Source organism: Chlorocebus sabaeus, chromosome 23, assembly GCF_047675955.1.
Source record: "Chlorocebus sabaeus isolate Y175 chromosome 23, mChlSab1.0.hap1, whole genome shotgun sequence".
In the NCBI taxonomy this organism is placed as follows: domain Eukaryota; kingdom Metazoa; phylum Chordata; class Mammalia; order Primates; family Cercopithecidae; genus Chlorocebus; species Chlorocebus sabaeus.
Window position 1 is genome coordinate 72,247,411 of NC_132926.1, and position 25,280 is coordinate 72,272,690.

General features: G+C 42.0%; 1 protein-coding gene across 1 annotated transcript in view; it reads right to left on the reverse strand.

Moving 5' to 3' along the window:
* Window positions 1-24,449, reverse strand: part of MAN2A1 (mannosidase alpha class 2A member 1) — a 172,199-nt gene extending 147,750 nt beyond the window's left edge. The window contains exon 1 of the mRNA XM_008014107.3: window positions 23,331-24,449. Coding sequence (XP_008012298.2) covers window positions 23,331-23,465 — 135 coding nt within the window. The 5' untranslated portion in view covers window positions 23,466-24,449. The remainder of the gene's footprint in view (window positions 1-23,330) is intronic.
* Between the last annotated feature and the right edge of the window lie 831 nt (window positions 24,450-25,280).

Below are 25,280 nucleotides of genomic sequence, written 5' to 3' on the forward strand. Positions count from 1 at the left end.
CAATCTTTGCTTAATCATATTTTAAGACGTGCAACAGAAAGACCAAAAATATTTTGGGAAATATTTCTGTTCCCCCCAACCTCAGTCCTAAAAGATCTTTGGGTCTCTGAAATCACTAAGTACAAAAGCATATTATATTCAAGTATGAAGTTTTTAATTTAAGTATAATTGACTGGAGTTACAAGGGTTCAAAAAGTATGAACTTGAAAAAGATCATTCCATCTCAATCCCTTAAGGGTCAAAAAAGTATGAACTTGAAAAAGATCATTCCATCTCAATCCCTTAACACTAGTGGATAATCCTAAATAAGAAATATCATGTATGGAAAAATCAATTAGTCAACTCAGTTAGCCATAAGCATGAACGTCTCCCAAGTAACCATACCCTAAGTCATTCAGTCTGCTTTTGCTATACTGTGTGTCTTAAATTTTTTTCATTGATTCTCACATTAAGAGGGTTACCATCTCTACAACATAAACCTTGTTATACAAAATAATACCTCACTTTATGAGAGCAAGGACAATCTTTACCTTGTTCACCCCTATATCCTGGGTTCCAAGTACATAGTAGGTACTCATTTATTTGTCACATGGCCCTCATATTTCTGAAACTCAACAATAATTCTTTAGTGAATGGCCACTGTGTCAGGCATGTATGCTAGGAAGACATGCATAAGATACGGGTTTCTGTCTTTGAACATACAAGGTGATGTTATAACTAGCAAAAGCCTCAAAAAACCCACATTAGGGTTTTTTTGTTTTGTTTTGTTTTGTTTTGAGATGGAGTCTCGCTCTGTCGCCGAGGCTGGAGTGCAGTGGCGCCATCTCCACTCACTGCAAGATCCGCCTCCCAGGTTCACGTCATTCTCCTGCCTCAGCCTCCCGTGTAGCTAGGACTACAGGCGCCCGCCACCGCGCCCGGCTAATTTTTGTATTTTTTGAGTAGAGACGGGGTTTCACCGTGTTAGCCAGGATGGTCTCGATCTGACCTCGTGATCCGCCCGTCTCGGCCTCCCAAAGTGATGGGATTACAGGCGTGAGCCACCTCGCCCGGCCCACATTAGGGTTTTAAAAAACAATATGCATGGTGAACAAACAACTCCGGATACTCATTACCAGGAAATAACAGGAAAGCAGAAAGGAAAGAAGGAAGAAGGGTAAAGAGAAAAGAGATAGAAAATATCCAAATGCCCAAAAGTAGGGGACTGGTCAAACGATAGATTCATTATCATGGAAGGGATGTCAGCCACTGAAAATTTAGAAATATAAATTGTTTTAAAACAGAAATGTAAGGAAAGGTATGTTCAGAAGATAAAGTGGCGAAAAGGCCATTTAAAAATAGTAGGTATAGCATGATATGCTTTAGGAAAAAATATGAAAGACCATATAACACACAAGATATAAGGGTTATACTCACAGATGATTGGTCAGTTCAACAAAAGGAAGGGAGAAGTTAAGAGACTGAGATCTACCAAGAAAAGACCAATCATTTGAGCAAACTATGCCAGAATTGGCAGAAGTCCGAAGAGACTGCAAGAGATTTTGGAATTAAAAAAAAAAAAAAAAGTAGCCAAAATTAGCAGCAAATCACCGGGGGTGCAGGGGTTGGGGGCAATACAACACCGGGGTGAATATCTACAGCCCTGATGTTAGAGAAGAAAGGAGCACAAGATAGCCATATACCTCCTCAGACCTGAAAGATGTTCTCACAGGCCTCTCTACTTAGAAGCGCATAACAGAAAGAGCCCCCTACAAATCAAAACTGTAGTCCTTTAAAGGCAATTGTCATATCTAAGATGGGGTGGGGTGATATATCACCACAAGATAGAACTCTAAAGCCTGTTTATCAGCATACACAGAGACAAGAAAAAGTTTTAGCACAGATCTCATTCTGAAAGACAAGCCCCACTGCACTAGTGAAAGGTAAGAGAGGGAGCACACATCACTTTACAACTGGAAATGGCAAAGCAAAGGAAATGGGAGATGAGTGCACTAGTTCAAGACTCAAATAGAGAAGCTAGCTGAACTGTGTAGATTCCAGATCCGCAAAGCTGTCGAGCAGTATCGTCCTATAAACCTTTACACCCTTCTTTGTAAGTGCACATCAACATTGGTTACAAGTGATTCTCCATGAGAAGACCAAAGGGGATCCCTTGACATAACCCAAAGTTCAACCCAAAGAAACTAAAAATATTTGAGTCAGGTACACAGTTGATCAATCTGTATATATTTTCCTAAATACATATGCTATCAAAGGCTGTCTGGAATAGGGGAGATGCTTTTGTTCACTTATCATAACACCATAGACTACAGCTTTTGAAATCCCTTCTGATACATTCTGTTGAATATTTCCAATACTGAAGATACCAATTTACCGCAGTAGGTAATGGTAAATCAAGTTACTCTTATTACAAGCAGTATTAGAACATGTTGATTCATCTTGCCAGCAGTACAGCTACACATCTCCATAAAATAAAACATCACCTTAGTCTAAAATGCCATCATCACAGAGCTTTTAAAGATACCACATTTTGGGCCGGGCGCGGTGGCTCAAGCCTGTAATCCCAGCACTTTCGGAGGCCGAGACGGGCGGATCATGAGGTCAGGAGATGGAGACCATCCTGGCTAACATGGTGAAACCCCGTCTCTACTCAAAAAATACAAAAAAAAACTAGCCAGGCGAGGTGGCGGGCACCTGTAGTCCCAGCTACATGGGAGGTTGAGGCAGGAGAATGGCGTAAACCCGGGAGGCAGAGCTTGCAGTGAGCTGAGATCCGGCCACTGCACTCCAGCCTGGGCGACAGAGCGAGATTCTGTTTCAAAAAAAAAAAAGATACCACATTTTGTCCAGGTGCGGTGGCTCACGCTTGTAATCCCAGCACTTTGGCAGGCCAAAGCAAGTGGATCACCTGGTCAGGAGTTCCAGACCAGCCTGGCCAACATGGTGAAACCCAGTCTCTACTAAAAATACAAAAATTAGCAGCTAGGTACAGTGGCTCACACCTGTAATGTCAGCACTTTGGGAGGCTGAGGCAGGTGGATCATTTGAGGTTGGGAGTTCAAGACCAGCCTGGCCAACATGGAGAAACCCCATCTCTACTAAAAACACAAAATTAGCTGGGCGTGGTGGTAGGCACCTGTAATCCCAGCTACTCGGGAGGCTGAGGCAGGAGAATTGCTTGAACCTGGGAGGCGGAGGTTGTGGTGAGCTGAGATCGCGCCACTGCACCCTAGCCTGGGCAACAAGAGCGAAACTTCGTCTCAAAAAAAATAAATAATAAAAAAATAAAAAATAAAAATTAGCTGGGTGTGGTGGCAAGCACCTGTAGTCTCAGATACTCAGAAGGCTGACGCAGGAGAATTGCTTGAACCTGGGAAGCAGAGGGTGCAGTGAACCAAGAATGTGTCACTGCACTCCAACCTAGGTGACAGAGCAAGACTCAGTCTCAAAAAAAAAAAAAGATACCACATTTTATCTTATACTTACAATATTACAATACTACAAACTTAATACATGAGTGCCCACATTTCTCCAGATCTTTCTGTACTTTGAGGAAAAGATCATTTTAGAGCCACATACACAGCAAAACTGCCTATAGCTCAACAAGTACACACTGAATAAGAAGACAACCCTTACTGGGAATATTTTTATTATGGCCTTGGTCCCATAATCCATGGATAAGAGTATTATTCAAAATAAACATTAGAGGAGATAGTTCATGAAAAAATGATCCTACAGCCATTAAAGATGACTTTCAATCTCATTTAGCTTTAAAGATATTATTAATGATCAGTACCTGGAATTCTGTACTGAATTAAGTACATGGAGAAAACTATGGCCTAGGGATATGTGCACACAATGGTCTAAAGAACATCATTTCTAAAATTATATTATGTAGTGGAATGAAGTCTCCCTCCAAACAGGTTAAATTCTTGAAATGAACACACCTCATAAGCAAATTCTGTACATGTGACAGAGAAGAGTAGAATGACCTTAAAAGGATGTACTTGTAGTCTGCATTAAAGAAACAGAAATCATAGACAATGCTTCAATTATGCTAAGAAGTCAAAGAATACTGATAGTAACATTGAAAAAGACAATTTTCTGTAGGGCAAGAAAATCACTTGTGAAAAAACTCCTTTATTCTTTGATTTGCTAATCAGTTCTACAGGGAGGCCACAGCATTGCACTGCTCAGGAGTGGGGAAGGAGATCATGATATTTGGGTTACTCCACTTTTAGTGAAAGAGAAAAACCAAGCAAAAAATCACCTATCAAAGACCTTTGAGAGAAAAAACTTAGAGTCTACCACAAGGTAGAACAGGATCAGTACCCACTCAGTCCTATGAACAAAATCAGTGTGTATCTACAGCTAAATCCGTACATTTATTACATAATTATTTACCTCAAATAGGATACTACCTGCTGGGTATTGGCCTCACCGTGATCCCTCCAGCATGGTTGAATCTGTGTATCTTCTCCTGCCTTCCTGGAAAAGTGTGTGTCTTTCCTTCTCCCTGCTTCAAAGGCCAACCCTCTGCCGAGCAACAATCCCATTTATCTCAACTGCTCCAAGACTCTGTTCTTTGTCCTTTTGATTAAACTCTCTCAATATTGCTCAATCAAGCTCCACTTCTAAAAGCAACTCATTCTCAGTAATATAACATGTTCTATTAGATCAAACTATACGAAATTGCCATTCTCATAGGTAAAACAATCTCATAGGTCAAATATCACCAGTTTCGTATGGTTCAACTTAATATTTATTAAATGCTATGTACATCTAAAAAAGTCAAACTCCTGTGCTTCCACCCTTCTGTGCTTAACCCCATGTGATGGTTAATTTGGGGTTCAACTTGACTAGATAAAAGAATATCCAGACAGCTGGTCAAACACTGATTATTCTCAGAGCTTCAGTAGGCACTGAGCCCATCCTTTAGCTACTGAAAGTGAAACCCAGGTGGTTTGGCAACTGATTAGAATTATTGAGCTGCCCCAGGTGTATCTGTGAGAGTGTTTCCAGAGGAGATGGTGTGTGAGTGGACTACGTGGAGAAGATGTGCCCTAAATGTGGCAGTCACCATCCAATCAACTGGGAGCCCAGATGGAATAAAAAGGCAGAGAAAGGGCAAATTCCTACCCTCTCTCTCCAAGAGCCTAGCAGCTCTTCCTCTCCTGCCACTGGATGTCAGAATTCCAGGTTCTCCAGCCTTTAGACTCCAGACTCACACCAGTGGTCCCTGGGTTCTTGGGCCTTCCACCTTGGACTAAGTTCACTATTGGCTTCTCTGGTTCTGAGGCCTTCAGACTAAGTCCTGCTACCAGCTTCTCTGGTTCTCCAGCATGCAGATGCAGATGGCCTATAGTGGAACTTCTCAGTCTCCATAATCAAATAAGCCAATTCTCCTAATAACTCCCTTCTCGTGTGTGTGTGGTGTGTGTGTGTCCTATCAGTTCTGTCTTTTTGGAGAACCCTGAATAAAACACCTTACATTCCCATTCCCCTCCAGAGCCCCACTCACTTCATGTACCAGGATTATCAAAAGTCTCTCTCTACTCATTATCCCCCTTCCTTACAAACTCCCATTCATTCATCTGCCCATTACAATCAGTATCTGCTCACTACTCCTCCAAAACTGACCCTGTAAAGTCCCCAAAGACTCCCATGTTACAAGCCTGATGAAAAGCACTCTGCCCCTACCTTATCCATCATCTCAGGGAGTATCAGGCACAATGGAGCACTCCTTCCCTCTGGAAACGTTTCCTTTACTCATTCCCAGTACAACATGCCCTAGGTTTTCCTCCTGCCAACTGTTTATCAGTCTCCTTTGCTGGTTCCTTCTCTCCCAACCTCTAAATGTTAGAGTACCTCAAAGTTAGCTTCTTGAGCCTCTTACCTCTCTAAACTCTCTTACATGATCTCATCCACTCCATGATTTAAATTCCATGATGTCTCCCATATTTATATCTCCTGCTGGAACCTCGCCTCTGCAAAACAGACCCATATATTCAAATGCCTACCTGATGCCTCAAATTGTCTTTCAAACTTAAGTCCAAAAAACATACTCCTCAAAAAGACACCCACAGTCCTCAGGTCTCCAGTAAGGGGCTTTAATCTCTACCTAGTTAGGCACCCTCAAAATCAAAACATTGCACACCACAGTCAGTAAGGACTGAATATCTCTTTCTCTCAACTTAGCTTCACCTTGATCTTATTTCTGTTTCAAGCCAGCTCCTCCCCACCCCACCCTAAAACCTTTGTACATGGTCTCTGTTTACATAATGCTTTAACTCTCATGCCAAATGTCACCTCTGCACAGCCTTCCCCAGCCATTCTAAAACAGGCCTCCTCGTGTTATGGTTTATCTCAACTTATTTTTTGTTTCCTCCACAGTTTTATTACAATTATCTATGTTATTCATGTATTGCTTCCCTCTTTTCCTCACTAAATGAATCCCTATATTGACAACAGGCACCATAGCTGTTTTACTCAATGTACTGTACCCTGATGCCTACCTACCTAGCACACAGCAGGACCTTAAGTATTTATTGGGAGAAAAAAAGGAAGGAAAGAAAGAAAAATGGCGTATAACATTTTTTTCCAAGTATTCAATGTTTTGGCATATAAACCCACACCAAAAATAATACAAATAAAAACAAAACACACTAACCATTTCTGAAGAAAGAAAATCCAAAAGAAGTCTTCACTGCATTCCAAAAAGTAGGTAAGAATGGGAAGGAAAGAGTTAATTAATAGGGTGGTTTTCATGGGCTGTTTGCGAAATAATATAGAATGGGACCCACGTTGGCCACAGGATGACAATCATGACCTGGTGAATATAGTACAATATGTGACTCCCTTTCTAGAGCAAAGATTATGGATTCCGTACAGTCCAATCAAAAGCTTTCCATTTTCACTACCATCACTAACCTAGCTCAAGAGACTATTATTTTCACCTCATGTGGGGAGTGAAGGGAGTTTGGAAAAAGAACCCCAAGATAATTCTGGAGTATTTCCTATCATGGTAGTGATATAAGATCTGCACTCAACCAAATCAAGTTTCTAGTTATAAGACTTGTAGAAGATATGTTTATAATATACCCACCAATGGTAGCATTCAAAAGAAACAAAACTTTACTCCAATGTGTATGCATGCATCTGAAACTTAGGATCTATACCACCTTTCATTTACATTTTTTTTCCTTCAAATCTAATTCTATTAGATTCAATATATCACTCCAACACATCAAGTTCCTTCTGGACTCTGATTATGTCATCAAATGTGCCCACCATGTAAGAGCAAAGATTACCTTTATCGTTAATGAGGTCCTTCACCAGATAAAGGTGAAAGCAATTCAGCTTAATGGCTAAGCACTGGCTCCTATTCAGGCTATCTGGCTTCCAATACCAGTTTCGGCACTTATTGGCCATGTGATCTTGGGGAAGTAACTTAATCCTGGGCCTCAGTTTCTTATGGGCAAAATGCAGATGCTAAGACCTATTGCTTGGAATGGCTATGAAAGAATTTAGCACAGGACCTGCCAACAAGTAAGCAGTGAAGAAGGTATTATTGCAGCTGCTGCTACATATGTGAAAAGTATGGCTTTTGAAAAATCACTTTGAAGGTTACTATAATATGCACCTCCAGATAGTATGCATCATAATTAAGAACAGACTCTGAAGCCAACCAAAATTTGAATTCTGGCACCACTACTTACTGGCTATGTAACTTCGGGCAAGTTCAAAGTTACATAACTTCTCTGTGCTGCAGCTTCCTCATCTGTAAAATGGGGAGAATTAATAATACCTAATTCACAGGGTTGTTATGAGGATTAGTTAGTATATGCAAATAAATTTAAATAGTGCCTGGTACAGTAAGCAGAATAATGTTTAGTCAAAGATGTCCCTGTCCTAATAATCCCTGAAATCTGTGAATACCTTACCTTACATGACAAAAGGAATTTCCCTGATGTGATTAATTTTAAGGCTTTGCAGATGGGAATAAAACCCTAGAATATCTGAGTAGGCCCAATGTAATCATAAGGGAAAAGAGGAAAATGGAAGAGTCAGGCCAGAGAGGGAGATGTGAGGACACAAGAAATCAGAATGATGCTATTGCTGGAAGGCAGCCTTGAGCCAAGGAATGCACTCAGTCTCCAGAAGCTGGAAAGGCAGGGAAACAGATTCTCCCCTGGAGCCTCCAGAAGGAATGCAGCTCTGCAGACATCTTTATTTTAGTCCAGTAGGGACTGTTTCAGACTTCTGACCTACAGAACTGTATAACAACACATTTTTCTTGTTTTACGCCACTAACTTTGTGGTGATTTGTTATGGCAGCAATAAGAAACTAATATACCTAGCAAATAGTTGGCCTTATAAAAATAAAGCTTATAAAGTATTCTTAAGCTTAGTCCTTTTTAGAGAAAGTCTTGCCCAAAGCTCTATCGTCAGAGCAGGAGAGCCATGACCCAAAGGAGCTGTGAGCCCAAGCAATGGAGGGTGAGGCCGTGCAACCTCATAAACTGTCTCCCACGGGCATAATTCGGTCTAACAAGGCTCTACACCTAACTGAATAAAGGAGTTAAGAAAAGACAGAGTCACCCTTTATGGTTCAAAGTAATTTTCAGAAAAAGCAGCATCAACATCTTTATCTTAGACTGAGTTTTAGAATCAATCAATTAAAAAATTTAAAGCCATTCTGGAGCCACAGTGGGGCATATGGACTAAGAGGCTGCAGTTTGCCAGGTAAAAGCCATGGTAGCTTGGACAGGCAGGGAAGGAACATGAAAGAATGACCAAAAAGATGAACTAGGAATGGGAGGGGCAGGAAAGGAAAAAAAAAATGGCATTGAGTTTTTTGCTAGGGCAAGGGGAAGGATTATGGGTGGCATTTTAGAGGAACAGGCCCACAAGCCAGTTATTGGGGCGGAGACAGAGGGGCAAATGTTATATTCTGAAACTATTAGATAGCTGAATGGTGGTGTCAGTGAACATGCAAGTCTGGAACTCAGGAAAGAAGTCAGGGCTAAATATATAAACTTGAGTGGCCAGAATAAATATGAATTTCAAGCAATGGGAACAAATGGGATTACCTAGAAAAAGCGCAGAGATCTGCCTTTTATAATTTAAAATGGCTCACTAGGCGATTCTCACACATTCCCAGTTAAGAAGCGCCGCATTAAAGCTAAATATAGGAACTGCGATTTGGTAAAAGAGAGTCTGTATTTCTAGCAGGGGTGTCATCGTTATTGCTGCAGTCCCTGGTCAGTCAGCTACTATTCAATCTCTACAGAAAAACCCTGCCTTTAGTCAGATCTCTGGAACTTAACAGGAAGGCCTTTGAGTTTGATAAAATGACAGGTAACCTTCCAAGTGCCCATTCCACCCCTTAAGATGTGTAGTGCTGAGGCCAAAAAGAGTGTGAACTGGGGCTGTGGCTACCTGTCTATCAATGAGCCACAAGCCAGTTATAGAAAACCTTTTAATGGTATTTTCCAGACTGAGAGCTTAACATGCCTGAATTTCTTCAAAATTGTGGAATCTGTCTTTGTGCAGCCACTTGTTCATTCAAAGAAATAAATGCCCTCACAATGTGAGCACAAAAAATACATAGTTACAGAATCCCTCACCAAATTGCAGAAGCAATACACTCTTTGCCCAGGCAAATCATTTTTCATAAATCTCACACCTGCCTAGGTATGACAGTAACAGAAGCTGCTCAGATGCAGGTAAGAGTGCCAAATGACTGTGAAGGGAAAAGCTGGGACTCCAAGCCCAACATCCCTTGCTCTGGCGGGGCACTCAAGGGACTCATGACTACTGCAGCTGGGCCACCAAGCTAGTAGCCGCCAGAGTCACTACACAGGATCCAAGTCCTGACCTCAAATAATAGCATCCCATTCCCTCACCACCCTCCTCCAAAAATGTGGTCAGGACTCCAGTTGCTGACGTTTTCTACAGGTTCCAGGAAACAGCACCAGCTCCACCCTATGAGTTTTCAGATGTATGTTTAGATTAGAACCATATGGCCCTATCTGCACCAGCCCAATATGGCTGCACAGAAACTACCTCCTGTTGAGGCAACACTTTAGACACCAAGCTATTACATAAAATGAGACTATGCAAAACAGATACCCACTTAAAAATGACTGGAAGAAGGGTGTATAAGTAGGGCAAAATATGTAGATTATAAAATATTAATAAAATGCAGTTTTATTACTTACAAATCCATTTAATAACTGCAATTAAGTGGCACTAAACATATTAACTGTTGACTAATAGAACTCTTTAATTCAGCACTTTCCAACCTGTTCTATGGAACACTATTCTTTGCAGAATTTTTTTTAAAAACCACACCGACTTTTCTTCTAAAACTTATTTTTAATTTATATTCTTACGCTTAGCACTCTGACAGAATCTGCCAACAGTGTATCCCACTCAAGAACTTGCATGAAGGTTCACGTGATACACTTTCAGACCTTAACAATTCTCAGCTAACCAGGGTCACGTTGTTACACATCATATAGGCAATGATTGCTGGTCTATGTTGGTAATCTGTCTTACATTAATGACAAATGCTTATCTTTGTACACAAGGTTATTAGGCACTATCCATTTATACTACCTAAACACATTTACCATGAATTAATGCCATGTATTGTATGTTAGGATATGCTAACAAAAGTTCTGTCAACATCTTATAATTTTACACAAGTAATTTTGACAAACAATTTCAACACAAAAAGAAAATAATTGTCAGTAATCAACCTAAACAGTGTTGGCCTATTAAAATAAATGCAACTGACATGTCTGAGATTGTTTTTCATACAGAAATAGTTTTGGAAAGCCTCTGAAGGCAGGGTTGTACTAAGTAGATAATCAACCCCCCTTCAACCTTATTTATACTAATCATTTCCTGAATAAGTCCCTTCTATTTCTTATTGACAGGAGACAGGTATTTAGGCAAGTCTCATCTGAATTATTATAAATTCTGAATTTCCAAACTATTCTTTATACAAGCACTACAGACTCTAAAGTTTTACAAATTCTTTCCTATCGTCTTTCTTTATAAAAATCCATCTGTACCAACTGGTCTACAAGGGCAAGGTGAGACACAGTACATACCACAGAAGCAACAAATGCAGCAGTAAGACATAACATAATATATAACAATACGATTATAGCAAACCTCTAAATATCATACCATTGGCTATCAAAGATGAGTTAAGGATACAAATTTCTGGAGTTCTTCTCAAATCTCTTTTGTTTAAAACAATTATTGGTTGGATCTTCTACCTAAAAGTTGGAAGAAATATCCTATACCTCAAGTGTTATTATTTGACCCTACAAATTTTCCAGAGGTAGCCCTGGGTCAAAGACAGTTTTTACTTCTCCAGTTAATGCGGTCAGCTACCAGCCCAACAGAAGGGGGTTTTTCTTTACCATCAACAACAGGCAATTTGGAGGGTATTCTCAGAAATATGTCTGACCTTCAGAACAACCTTCAAACTTCAGTCCCCTATTTGGGGTGTTGCATTTTGATCCTTAATAAATCTCTCTCTCTCTCCCTCTTCACCACCTGTCTGCCCATCCTCCACACACACACACACACACACACACACACACACACAACTTATGTTCTGTCTTAAACAACCCAGAAAAAAATAATTTAGTCCTATCATTTGTGCCAAAGATGAGAAGGGTCTTTTTTAAACTCCTACTAAAATGCTTCTTAGAAATCCTTCCTTCTGATCATCTTACCTTTCCTTAGGTAAGGTGATCCATGAGCTGCTGGTTTGACAATTTGAACACAAGCTGCTTTATTTCATTAACATCTGCTACAAAATATTCTTAATGTAAAATGTACAGTTTTTGGTTATAAGAAATGTACTTGGCCCTGCCCTCACTCAGCACAGTCCCCAAGTGAGCTCATTCATTCTCGGCTATGCTGATGACTACCAGATCAGCATCTCCCTTCCCTGATCTCTCACTGGCTTTCCAGACCACTTGGTTATTTCCACTAACATCCACGTCATCATAAATGAATCCGAACTTGGCTTTCCAGATCAGCTTGTCTTTCAAGCTATCCCCTTCTGCAAATAGTACAACCAGTCTCCAATACCCCAATGGAAAAAAGTAGGAGAAATTCTCTGATTCAAGCCACTCATCATTACCCTTGATTAAATCTGTTAAAAAGCTCTGGTCTTTCTCTTTACAAAATGTCTCCACACTTTTCATCCTCTCAATTCTAGCCAATTCAATACTGGTACAGGGATTTACTGCCTTATGTCTATATTACCTCAAACAGATTCTCAGCTGCCTTCCTACTTGAGTCTTCCTACACACAGCTACCAGAATAATCTAGATTGAATATTCTCTTAGCTCCTTTCCAGGTCTAAAATTTTCTACAAAATTAATTCTCTCACACTGCTTTTCTCAAGCAGCTTCCTGGTATATTCAATAACTTGGAGTGGTTCACTACCATCTAACTCATAACTCTTCAGACAAACTCTCGGGGCAATTTGCAATCCGATCCTGAATTACCTACAGTGTTTTCCCAACTACTCTTTATAGGCACCAAAGATTCTAAATCAAGCCAATCTCCTCTAGGATTTAAAGCCTTCAGAAGCACCGTACTTTACACTAGCAATTTTCTTTCTCCCTTCAAAGTATTATCCAATAGGAAAAGCTTAGCTTCTTTACCCTCTCCTTTAGTCAACTTAAGCCAGGCCATTACCAGAACTTGTTTCTGTTTCTGAGCTCTCTTTAAGGCCTTTGCCTTTATATCAGGAATATAAAATAATATCATTGACTCTTGTTTTAGTCTTAGCTCCTGTATCCCCAGAACTTAGAACAGTGCCTGCTACATAATAGGTATGCTACAAATCTGTCCATTGGTAACAACTAGCATTTATTGAGCACTTACTATATGCCAGGCAACATTCTAACCTCTTTAACTTTTAATGAATAACAGCACTTATGTCTCTAATAGTTTAACAAATGGCAGTTTGTTTTTCTAAATAACTAAAAAGTTATTTCAAAGCAAGTAATATATGTCTACCATAATTTCCATATTACCTAACGCAGTAAATTTTCAAATATATGCTGGATATGGGTATAGTACAGCCAGAAGGCCAGTGAATTATAAGTCAGGATGCATGTCCCAGGTATGCTGTGACTGGACAAATTGCTGAGGTCTAGTTTATGTGTGACTCGGTGCCCTTATCTGAAAAATCAAAGACTAATACCTGTCCCGGAAGGACCCAGTCTACTCTACAATTCTATGCCTGAATTTTTCATATGTATGACTTTTCTGGAATGCTGGTGACTGTTAAAAGAATGACTGCTTCACTGGATTCTAAAGATACCAGTTCAGGACTTTATGTAGAAAATGATGCTAAGAATGATTCACATTCTCAGGCTTCAATGTTCTGATGCTCTACAGGTAAAATGTTACCACCAAGGCCAAGACCCATAAATTCCACATTCCTCCACACCTGTGGTACAAAGAAACAGAAGGGAACTGCTGCAAAGTACATCTTTAGCCCCAAAGTCCTCACCCTGAAGGGAAAGGCTTCTCATCACAAAGGAAACAAAGCACTATCAGTTCAATAAGAAGAATGGCAATTTGAGTAAATAGTAATTGTGAACAACCAAAAAAAAAAAAAAAAATCGGCAAAACTTCATACTTTCAATCCTGAGTAGGCACAAGGCACCAAAATGTTGGTGCATACTGAGTTGTAAAATGATTGTTTAAATAATGAGATTCAAGAGATAGGAATCAATTACTTCTATTTCCTCGGACACTAACGAAAAGGGAAAGGAATTAGAAATAGACAGAAAAAACAAAAATTACATATAAGGAAGTCATGGTCCAGAAGTGAAGGAAACTGAAATACAGCATGATTCTCACCAGCTGGAATATAAAAGACTCCACTTGCTCTGATGCTCAGAATATTTCCTTCAAGTGGCACAGGTTTAATTATCAAGATTATCCCTTCTTCTTAGGAAGCCAAACTATCTGACACATATTGAATGGTATTTAATATCATAAAATTTAAAACACTATGTACTGGTTTTCTTTTTTTAACATTTTTTATTTCTTTAACTGACAAATAGGATGTGAGGGCAATCTGGCTGTGAAATCTGTCACCCATTGATTACCAGGGTTGATTTGGCTGATCTGGTTGGCTAGGCGGGTGTCCCCTTCCTCCCTCACCGCTCTATGTGCATCCCTCCCGAAGCTGCATGCTCAGTCAAAGAGGATGACCATCCCTGATAGAGGAGGACTGGTCTTCAGTCAAGGGTATGCAAGGAGCTGCACTCCCCTGACAAATAAAAATTGTACGTATTTATCAAGTATATCATTTTGAAAAATGCATGCATTGTGGAATGCTAAATCAAGCTAATTAACACACGCATTATATCACATACTCTTTTTTGTGGTGAAAACACTTAAAATCTACTCTTTGCAATTTTCAAAACTACGATGTATTATCATTAACTATAATCAGCAGGTTGTACAATAGATCTCTTGAACTTATTCCTCCTACCTAAAATTCTGTATCCTTGTTTACTGGCTTTCAATTTTTGTAACCAACCTATAGTCAGAGCACATAACACATTCAGTCACAGGATGAAATGTAGATGACATAAGGTATGTTGATGTAAAAAAACTGATGGCTGAGGGAGGGTGAGAAATGAGAAGGAAAAGAAATGAGTGGGAGAAGGCTGAGAAGTACCAAATTCCTTGACTGACAGAGTGGGGAATCGCTTTAGGTCTAAACTTGATGGATCAAGAAAACAAATGCAATTACATCATTGAAAGTTGTTAATGTATATCAAACAAATTGAATACAAAACTTTTTAAAAACTGGGAAGAGTGGGGGTATTGAGTTAAATTCTCCATCTCTTATAAAGGGAAACAATAGCTCAAAATTGAAACAAAAATCAAAAAAGAGGTATATGCATGTATTTAGAGTTAAAGAAGGAAACACACATGGAACATAAAGAAATGGTCAGAAGTGGGACTCAGAGAAGAGTAGACTAAAGATGGGGAAAAAAGGGAGAGGGATTCTATTGTCAATGCGTACTTTTCTATGTCATATGAATTATTCTATGTGCATTTATACCCTGTACATGTTTAAAAGAAAAAAAAAATCATTGGTAAAGTCCCAGCTCTCCAGACTCCTCAATGAAGCCAATGAACTGCACCGGCAAGAACATAGGACAGGGTCAAATTTGGAGTCTTCTCTGCTCATGGAAAAAGCATTTAATTTCTCTGGACTTCCAAAGGCACCACCTGCAAAGGTGGCCAGTGGTAAATCCATTTACATGTGAAAAATACAAAAATGCATACATTTTTTTAATGAAAAAAAAATTTAACTACTTAACACTAACCTTAACACTACTCAATGAGACACACTGCCCCCATTTTGTTCAGACTAAGTATACTGCAATTTAAAGATGATACTAAAATCTCTTGAGGACACAAATGAGGTGTTGGCCTGTGTCATAGCAAAGAAAGTGACATATAATCTTTAAAAGTGAAGAAAATGATGAAAATTAGCAAGAATTACTCTTCGATAAGCAGAAGAACAGGTCAGTACCTCTGCTGACAACCTGAAAGTACCCTGCCTCCAAGCTGAGCAACGCTCAGGATCCCAGAGACTGGCTGAGTTTCATATTATACTTAACAGCTTATGAAGAAGACACCTATACCTGAGCTCTCCCTTCTCAGAACTAACCCAAGCAATCAGACTGGGCTCAGAATTAAGCCCATCTGTGAATTACAGCAGATCCAAAAAGTCATATTTCCGTCTTGAAGCTACGGATCAATTTTGCCTAGTTCATGGCCCAGAACCTTCCTTCCCAGAGCAGTCCTACAGTGTAAAACCTTCAGGTGAAAGAAGAGAAGCAAACTCATCAAGCATGTCCATGCTCTAGCATCAAAGTTCCCCAAGGATACCTGGAAATCTATGAAACATGCAGATTACACAAGTTTTAAACCACTCTCTAAAAACACAAAGTTTGACCAATGCTTATCTAATAACCAATTTATGAGAATTGTTTGTCTTTCATTAACTCACATATACTTTAACAGATCTAACCATACTATTTGCCTCCATTACTAACACTAGAGAAATATAGTTTAAACTGGGGATTGGCAAACTCTGAAAAGGGCCAGATAGTAAATATTTTAGGTTTTGTGAGCCAGTTTCTGTCTTAACTACTAAACTTTGCCACTGCTGTGTGAAAGTGGCCAGAGAAAATTGGTAGATGAATGTCTATGGCTATGTCATGAAACATTATTAAACCATTTAAAAATGTAAAAACCATTCTTAGCTCACAGCCCTACAAAGACAGGCAGCAGGCAGATTTCACTCATAGTCAGCTGACTTAGGCAAAGTTCAAAACCAGAGGCCTTGGAGACAAAAGAAAGAAGATTATTTGTCAAGAACTTCATTCTTTCCCTGCCTTCCCACTTCCATCACACTTTCGTAAAAAATGCTATTTAGAGGACAAAATGAAACGATCAGGAGGAAAGTCTCTATCCACTCTCCTTATTTTCCAGTTTCTTTCCATGCTTTTTCTCATCTCAAGAACATATTTAAAACGTTGTAACCAGAATCATCAAAATTAACAGAAATAAAAACAATATACTGAAAAGTAAATAGTCTGCCTGAGAAAACTGCAGACATTTCAAAACATTTTTGCAGACAATTTTTATACTACCTTATTAATCAATATACCTTATCTTCCTATGCTAAAAGGCAAGGGGAATAAATCTGGACAAGTGCCAACCTCTAATTCAACTGGAAGAAAGTAAAAGATGATCTATTTACCAGACCCTAATGTTTTTCTCAGAATACATATGTCCGATTGGAAAAGATTTTTTTAAGTTCCATTATAATAATCTACCATTTTTTCCTTTAACTTACATATGAACATAATCTATCCTTGTAATTTTTTGTAACATACTACAATTTAGAATCCTAAATATGTAAGTGAATTTTAGGCATCCTGAGGAAGAATAGAGTTCACCCATCAAAAAAGGCTAGTTGGCTTTTTGAGCTTCAGCCTTTTGATCACTCCTTCCTAAAACACAAAGTGCTAATGATGTGTACTGGGTATAAAGAATAGGCCTTTGACAAAACCACAGCCAATGCAGTTTCAACAGGGATGATTCCCACTCCCAGAGGATATTGAGAGCAGTGTCTGGAGACAGTGTTCATTCCTACAACTAGGGGGACAGAGAGAGAACGGTGATGCTGGCAGATATTGGGTAGAGAGCAAGGATGCTGCTAGACACCCTACAATGCACAGGACAGCCCTTAAGACCAAAGAATTCTCTGGCCCAAAATGTCAACAGCAAAGAGGCTACAAACCCTGGATAGAGGCAGCAAATGGTAGAGCATGTACCATTTTAAACTAAAGTACTTTAAAGTTGATCTCTTCTTTAGAAAACAGTATGTTAGATTTAGAAATTTAACATTAAGATATTTAAGAGATATCAACCAGGCGCAGAGGCTCAAGCCCGTAATCCCAGCACTTTGGGAGGTCGAGGCAGGCAGATCACAAGGTCAGGAGATCGAGACCATCCTGGCCAACATGGTGAAACCCCATTTCTACTAAAAATACGAAAATTAGCCAGGCATGGTGGCGGGCGCCTGTAGTCCCAGCTACTCAGGAGGCTGAGGCATGAGAATCGCTTGAACCCGGGAGACGGAGATTGCAGTGAGCCGAGATTGCACCACTGCACTCCAGCCTGGCGACACAGTAAGACTCCATCTCAAAAAAAAAAAAAAAAGGATATTCACTAGATACCTACTATCCACCTGTCTGCATAAAAATATAATTACCTTAAACAAGGCACTCTTTCAGAAAAGCTATGCTATGACCTCAAGTGACATAGTTCATCAAATCAAATGATTTACTTCCTCCCTATTATAGGCAAATTTAGCTATACTCACTAAAGCACTAGATGTGAGCTCCATTTCAGTACAATTAATCCACAAATCTGTCTGAATTTAAACATGGTTTCAACCTTAAAAATAGCAGCTTGGCTTGATAACTGAAACAGAAACCCATTTTAGTTAAAATGTCCTACTTCTTCTTCTGATTAACCTACTAATAACAACTGAGAAGCAAAAATAACTATTTTAGAGTTCTTCCTCCTTGCCTTAAGTTCTCCTCAAACTTTTATAAAAGCTGCTGCTATCAGGAACTTTACCAAGACCGAAGGGACAAAAAAATGCAATAAGGCCTTTACAATCCAGCAAACACAGGTCATCAGAGCTGCTAAATATCCTTTCATTTTCTTAAAGATTACAGAAGTTGGAGAACAAGGGAAAACTAAGACTCCTGAATGCAAAAAAAGCTAAGAATAAACCAGGTGATCAGCAACACCTAGGGAACCACTCATTCCAGGAAACTCTCAATACTTTACTCCTTCAAAAAAGACTAAAGTTTTCAGTTATCACAAAAAGCAATAGCTGACTCAAAAACAAATAAAAGTGGTCATGTTAGTCACTACTATGCCCATAGCCCAGACACCTCTTAATGCAAATTAAAAGCTAAGACAGAAAATCCCCTTCCAATAATACAACTGTGACATCTCCCTGACAAAAAAATTTGCTTAGGCCCTGATAACAGTGTTCATCTGGGAACAACACACCCAATTCAATTTAAACAAAAACAAACAAACAAAAACATAAACTACTATCTTCAAACCACAGATAGTCATGAGTATCTGGCTCCGGTGGTTTATAGGAAGTCAGTTTGGGTCTTAGTGAAAAATGCTGATCAGGAAGAGTCCCACAGGGCTGTTGGACCGAAGAGGAGTTACAGAAAACCATCCTCAAAAGGCTCTAATGTTTGTTATTGCATTCCTAAATGCTGGATGCACTACCAAAGTTCCATCACTTCCCAAAAAACACAGATCTCAGTATCATATCCCAGGAAATAAGACAAACTCCCTCATACAAACGTGAACAAACCCCAGCAGCAAGTGCTATTGTTTATAAACAGACTGCACTGAAGGAAGGGGAAGATCATCATATTTTCCTTATATGTCACTCTTAAGTAAGATTTACAGATTTATGAAAGCAAGAAAAAAAACTGGGGAATCAAAGTCCTAGTTATACATATTGCCATGGGTCAACTTTCATTAACAACATCTACTATGCTAGACTCTTAAGAAGTACTACTGATGAAAAGCATGTAAGCACATTTCTGTATCTGTATCATAGTAAGTTAAAAAAAAAAAAAAAAAAAAGGGCAACGGGGACCAGTGGATCACACCTATAATCCCAGCACTTTGGAAGGCTGAGGCAAGGGAACAGCTTAAGTCCAAGAATTCGAAACTAGACAGTCAACATAGAAAGACCCGGTCTCTACAAAATAAAAATTTTAAAACTGGCTAGGCACAGTGGCATACACACCTGTAGTCCCAGCTACTCAGAAGGCTGAGGTGGGAGAATGCCTTGGGCCCAAGAATTCAAGGCCACTGCAGTAAGCTGTGATTGCATCACTGCACTCCAGCCTGGATGACAGAGCAAGACCCTGTCCCAAAGAAAAAAAAGAAAAAGGTATACAAGTTTCCACCTTCTAATGGCTTTCAATCAAATGCTTATTTAAAGGCATTCTCACTTAATCACTTGATAAATGTTACATAGGCAAAAAGATAAAAGTTTTAACTTCACTTTCACATTTTCCATCAGAGTCTCAATTTCCGTATTTTAAGAGTTAATATTAATCTCTACGGTCATATGCTACACTAATTATTTAAAGAGTGATCATTTGTTATATAAAACCTGACTCATTAATTTACTTCTCTAGATCCAAACATCAGACATTAATAAGACAACCCTATTATACACACCATAGATAGTAAGCAACTTGTGAAATCTGCTTGTAAGAAGTGATGACTAATTTCAGGGAGACCTTAACAAAGTTTCTCCTTTCCATCTGCTCAAATTCTTCCAAGTTATCATAAAGCATTTTCAGGACATTAGTCCCTGACCAACCTCTCATTCACAGTGGAATTTTTATTAATTTTCTTAGCTGGGATTTATTAACCCTGAAATATACACACAAGTTACATCAGATTAGGCCCCCTGTTGCCTCTAGTCCTCCAAGAAGCAGAAGGAAGGCTTCAGAGTGCTTCAGGATAGACTTCCAAAGAATATCTCAGAGGCAGGCAGCTGCTCTGGGGTGACAGAAACTGGAGCACCCTGAGCCAGCCCACTCTTGCCCCAGAGTCCAGCCAAATGGTGGAAAACACAAGAGTTTTCCCTCTCCAAAAAAAACAACAAATAGATTGCTCTCAATCTAGGATGGTCTTTAAAAATATCTTGTTTACAAGATGAACCTAAAGCCTGGTGAAGGTTCCATATCAACTGAAACCAACTAAAATGGACAATTTAGAGGAACTCAACACCTATCTAAATAAACCATTCTACTAGACACCAAAAATGACACATAGTGACCAACTTGCTTGGCTCTACTAAAACTCAAAAAAAATTCAGTACCCAAACTTGCCAAAGAAATGTATTGCAACCTTCTTTTACTATGTTTGGTGTTATGAAGTTAGAAGCAGTGAAAAAAATAAATAAAAATCAAAAAAAGAATCAACTCAAGTTCTGGATGCTGGACTACATTAATGGTTTTCATTATAATGTTTAGCTCTGAAATGAGCTCAGACATTCTGGGAAGGTATAAACCTCAAGTGGTAAATGTTTCAGAAAAAGGACCACACTAATTATGGCTTCAGAATAGAAGTTCCTTTAGTCATAAGCTAAAGTACCAGAGAGCAACATGCTCTGCATCAGGGGTACCCAATCCTAGGGCCGTGGACCTGTTAGGAACCAGGCCACACAGCAGGAGGTGAGTGGCATAGCAGGTCAGCAAGCATTACAGCCTGAGCTCCACCTCCTGTCAGATCAGCAGCAGCATTAGATTCTCATAGGAGCCCGAACCTTACTGTGAACTGCGCATGCGAGGGAGCTAGGTCGCATGGTCCTTATGAGAATCTAATGCCTGATGATCTGAGGTGGAACAGTTTCATCCTCGAAACCTCCGACTCCCCCACAACCCCACCCCTGTCTGTGGAAAAACTGTCTTCCAGGAAACCAGTCCCCGGTACAAAAAGGTTGAGGATCACTGCTTTCTATTTTACATCAGGTCTTTCCATAAGCAGATGGCAGCCTAAACAGTAGGCAACAGATTCCTAAGAGGCACGACAACATAGTGGCTGGGAGCCTGGGCTACAAAGGCTACCTGTTCAAATCTCAGCTTACAGGTGTATGACCTTGGGCAAGCTAATTAATCTCTCCGTGCCTCAGTTCCCTCGCCCACTGAAGTTTACCTAAGATACCAAGGCTAATGTCACACACATAACGGTTAAGCTTACAGAAGGGTCTTATAATGTCTGTCTGCTTGGGGAGTCAGTGGCCCTCCGAGCACTCAAAGAATATCTTCTTTCTGCAGTGAAAATCCAGTATAGAAAATCTGAGAAAGGCAATCTTAAATACAAAATGTTCTACCTCCCAGTTCAGTACCAACAGCCTTCTCCTCCAGCAGCCACTTTCACCTTTCATCAAATGCTTTACACTTAAAGCAGAACTTCAGCCTCTCATGGAGGACTAAGGATGGGTATTACAATATTGGAATTAGCTTTGCGTAAGATTTCCCAGTAACTGAATGAGTCACTCACGTCTTTAGAAATAGAGAAAATGTCAAGGTTGCCAGAAAACCCAGGTCCAGATGTTTGCATAAATCATTTTCAAGTGATCATCAAGCCAAAGCCAAAGGACATTATTTAAGCAAATGCTTTAAGTAAAATATATCACTTTTTATGATTTTCTTGTAATGGAGGAAATTCTGAAAATGAGGTTACTGGAGGGAAAAAAATTACAGTAATTTCAATCCCAAAATTACACAACATATCAAGCTAAGCTTACAACTCCTTACCTTTTTCCAACTGTTCTCTCCAACCTCATCAAGAAGCACTAGACAAGCTCTGAGCTCAAGATTTAAAGATGCCCATAGTGCTTGTTTCTATTTTCTCTGTCATACTACCTAAGGGAAGCAGAGGCTTTTAAAATTTTGATACATCTCTCTGCAGCAAGATTTTTAATACCCCTCACCGACAAAACATGTTGAGTGCTCTGTATTGATGATAGCACCCATAAAAGGGTCTTTTTTCACTTTCAAAATAATTCCAGTAAAGTTTGTCCTTTAATCTCAATTAAATTCATGCCATTTGCTCTAGCATAACAGAAAAAAATGGCAAGAATATTCTTTGGTCATTTAAGTTGTCACAAAAGAGAAAAAAATATCAACTTCACGTCTAGGCTTCTCTCTCTCTCGTAAGTCAAGTAGGAATAGTTAGATTGCCCTGTCAGGGTTTGAGTTCTTCAGGTTCATCCGTTCCAGAGCACACTACATAATACCCAGTTCCACCGCAATTTCTGAAGTGCACACGTTATTGGCAAATAACTTGAAACTGAACTCGCACATGCCGCGCGGCGGATACCCTTCCAAAGGGAACAGATTGTGTCCACTTTGCTTATTTTCGGTAACTTTAAATAAGACTTTGGATGGGTCGTTTTCCCAACTCATTTACCAATTTTACCACTGGACGCAGGGCTGAGCGCCCCACAGCTTTCGGCCGGAGTATAACACGCGCTTCCCCACTCGGTTCCCCATGTCTGCCACAAACAATCAAGAGGTAATAGCTGAAGAATGACGACACTAAAATCAACCTACAGATTCACATCTAAAACGGCCGCAACATGAAATAAACTTCTCTCTCTTCAGAGGCAGTGAGGAAGAAAAAATAATAATAAGGCTAGGTGGGGTCGGTTTGATCCATTTCCGAGACTCGGTGAGCGCAGGGATCTGGGCTGGTGCGGGCGACTTAACCCCGTGAGAGCCGAGAACGACCCCACCGCCATACGCGGGCCCCGGGCTGGGGGGGGCGCCTCACGCCGCGCCCGTTCCCCCGCCAGCAGGTGCCCGAAGCCACCCCAACAGGCCGGGTGCGAATGCCGGAACATGGCCACTTCCCTGAGCGCTATGCCGCCGCCGCACGCCGCCCGGCACTTTGTTAACTCGGCGCGCCCGGGCGAGATGGCTCCCAAGAGATGGTCATTGCCGTCCGAGAGCTACAGAGCCCTGGCTGGCGGCGGCTGGGACCCTCCTCCGGCCAGGCCTCGCCCAGCACGGGTGTGGGGCCACGGCAGGAGGAAGAGGTCGGGGAGGAGCCGGTAACCAGGGACCCGCACGCCTGGTCCCTCGGAGCCCCGCGCCCCCTTCCCAGGTGCTTACCTGAGGAAAGGAGCCCTCGCGGCGCGGGTTCCTGGGGTAGTCTAAGTGACCCCGGTCCAGCATCAGATAAAGCGAGAAAATCACCACACAGAAGATCGCACTGCCGAACACGGTGAACTGGCGGCTTAACTTCATTTTCCTCGATAGACTCGGGGCCAGGACACTGTCCTCAGCCAGAGGAGACAGCGGACTGTTGACTCCAGGAAGCAGCCGCCGGAGGCTCCCTTCTCCCAGGCTGCGCGCCCTCCGCGCTGTCGGCTGCGGGTGCGAGTCCCAGCCGTGCTCCGCACCTAGTCTCCGGCGCCACCACACGCCCTTGGCCTTCGCCCTGGCCTGCCGCCCTCCCCGGGGCCGGGCGCCCCTCTCGAGGAGAGAATCGCCGGCAGCTGGGAAGGGGCCCCCACAAACTTGATCGTCAGCTTAGCGTCGACCTCCGGCAGGGCGCGCGGGGCAGGCGGAGGAGAGGTCGCTGCCCGCACTTCCTGCCACCGCCGCGCCAACTGAGTCGGCAGGAAAAGTTTTCTCGACGAGGGCAGGCGTGTCCTCCTCACCCAGGGGAGGCGCGGGTTCGGCAGTTCCCGGGCCGGGGCCGCGCAGCTAGGTCACAGAAGCGGAGGAGAAAGGAACAGGGTCGTGAAGAGCCTAGCCCTACAACTTCTAGCCGGGACGGTCGGGCCCGCCCCCGCGGCACCGCCCCCGCCTCCCCCAACTGAGCCCCTTCCTGACGCCGCCGCCGCCGCCGCCGCTGCCGCCGCTGGGCCGGTGTGCACCCTGGACTTCGGGGCGCACGGATTGATGAGTTTCCTCAGGGCTAGCGTCCGCTTGCCGGCCTCTCCCGCCCCCAGCCGTCTCTACCTTCCCCCTCCCGAACCCAGGCTGCGCAGGGAGGTGCAGGGGGCGGGCGGTGGCAACGCGGGGAGAAGGAAAAGGAGAGCAGGGAGAAAAGGACCGTCCCCAGAGAGAAGCCCGCTCCAGCTGCAGCCGCGAGCCCCCTCCCTCTTTCCCGCCCCACAAACGCGGAGATGGCGGCGGCAGCGGCGAAAGGAAGCGCCGGTTCTCCAGCGCCACTTGGCGCTCCAGCACCGCCTGCTACGAGCAGGAGGAGACAGCGGCGGCGCGGCGGCCGCCGGGTCAATAAGCGCCGACAGCCCCTGAGCCGAGCGGGCGGCTGGCCCCGCCCCCTCCCGACGCTCCGAGTTGAGGGGGCGGGCCCCCCGGCGCCCAATCGCAGCGCGTCACCGGCCGGACCCGCCCCGCGCCTGCCTCCCAGTGTCCCGGCGGTAGGAAGACCTTACAAAGCTCTTGTGACCTGGCAGGCAGCTTTCTGGGAGTTGAGGCCTTTGGAGGCATTCAGGCGCCAGCACCCCACGTCCAACAGGGGTTGAACTTACACTCCACTTCCCTTTGTTGCCCAGGTTTCCTATCCTAGGACACTCGGGCCTGGCGTGCCTGGAAGAGTACTTAGTGAAGGGTTGGAGGAAATGCAAGAGAAGAGGGCTTGCACATTCTCTTCGGGCTATTTCCTCCTTTGGTCACAGCCCGTTGAAACCTGGGGGAAAGGAGACTGACAAAGGGCCGTCCAGGCACATGTAGAAACATCTGACTGCCAAATCCATGAGTGTAATCTGAGAAGTGATGCTTGTGCCAGTTATTGATTGCCTCTCAGCTCCAAATTCACCCTTTTTGACTGCACTGTAAAAATGGATCTGAGCCTTTTAAACAGTTTTTCGTTTGCCTTCTGGGACTGAAGCTTTGTCAGTAGAGGGCGCTGAAGAGACATTACAGAAAAAAAGGATTTTGCTTCCTGGTTTCTGTGTATTGATAGGCTTTTGCAGCATATCTGGCTTTCTCCAGTGCCAAGATGCTATAGTGCTCAGTAACTAGCAATTTCCTCTCCCATGCCCAACTCCAGGAGCTTTGTAGAGGAGGTGAGACACTACCCCATGAATA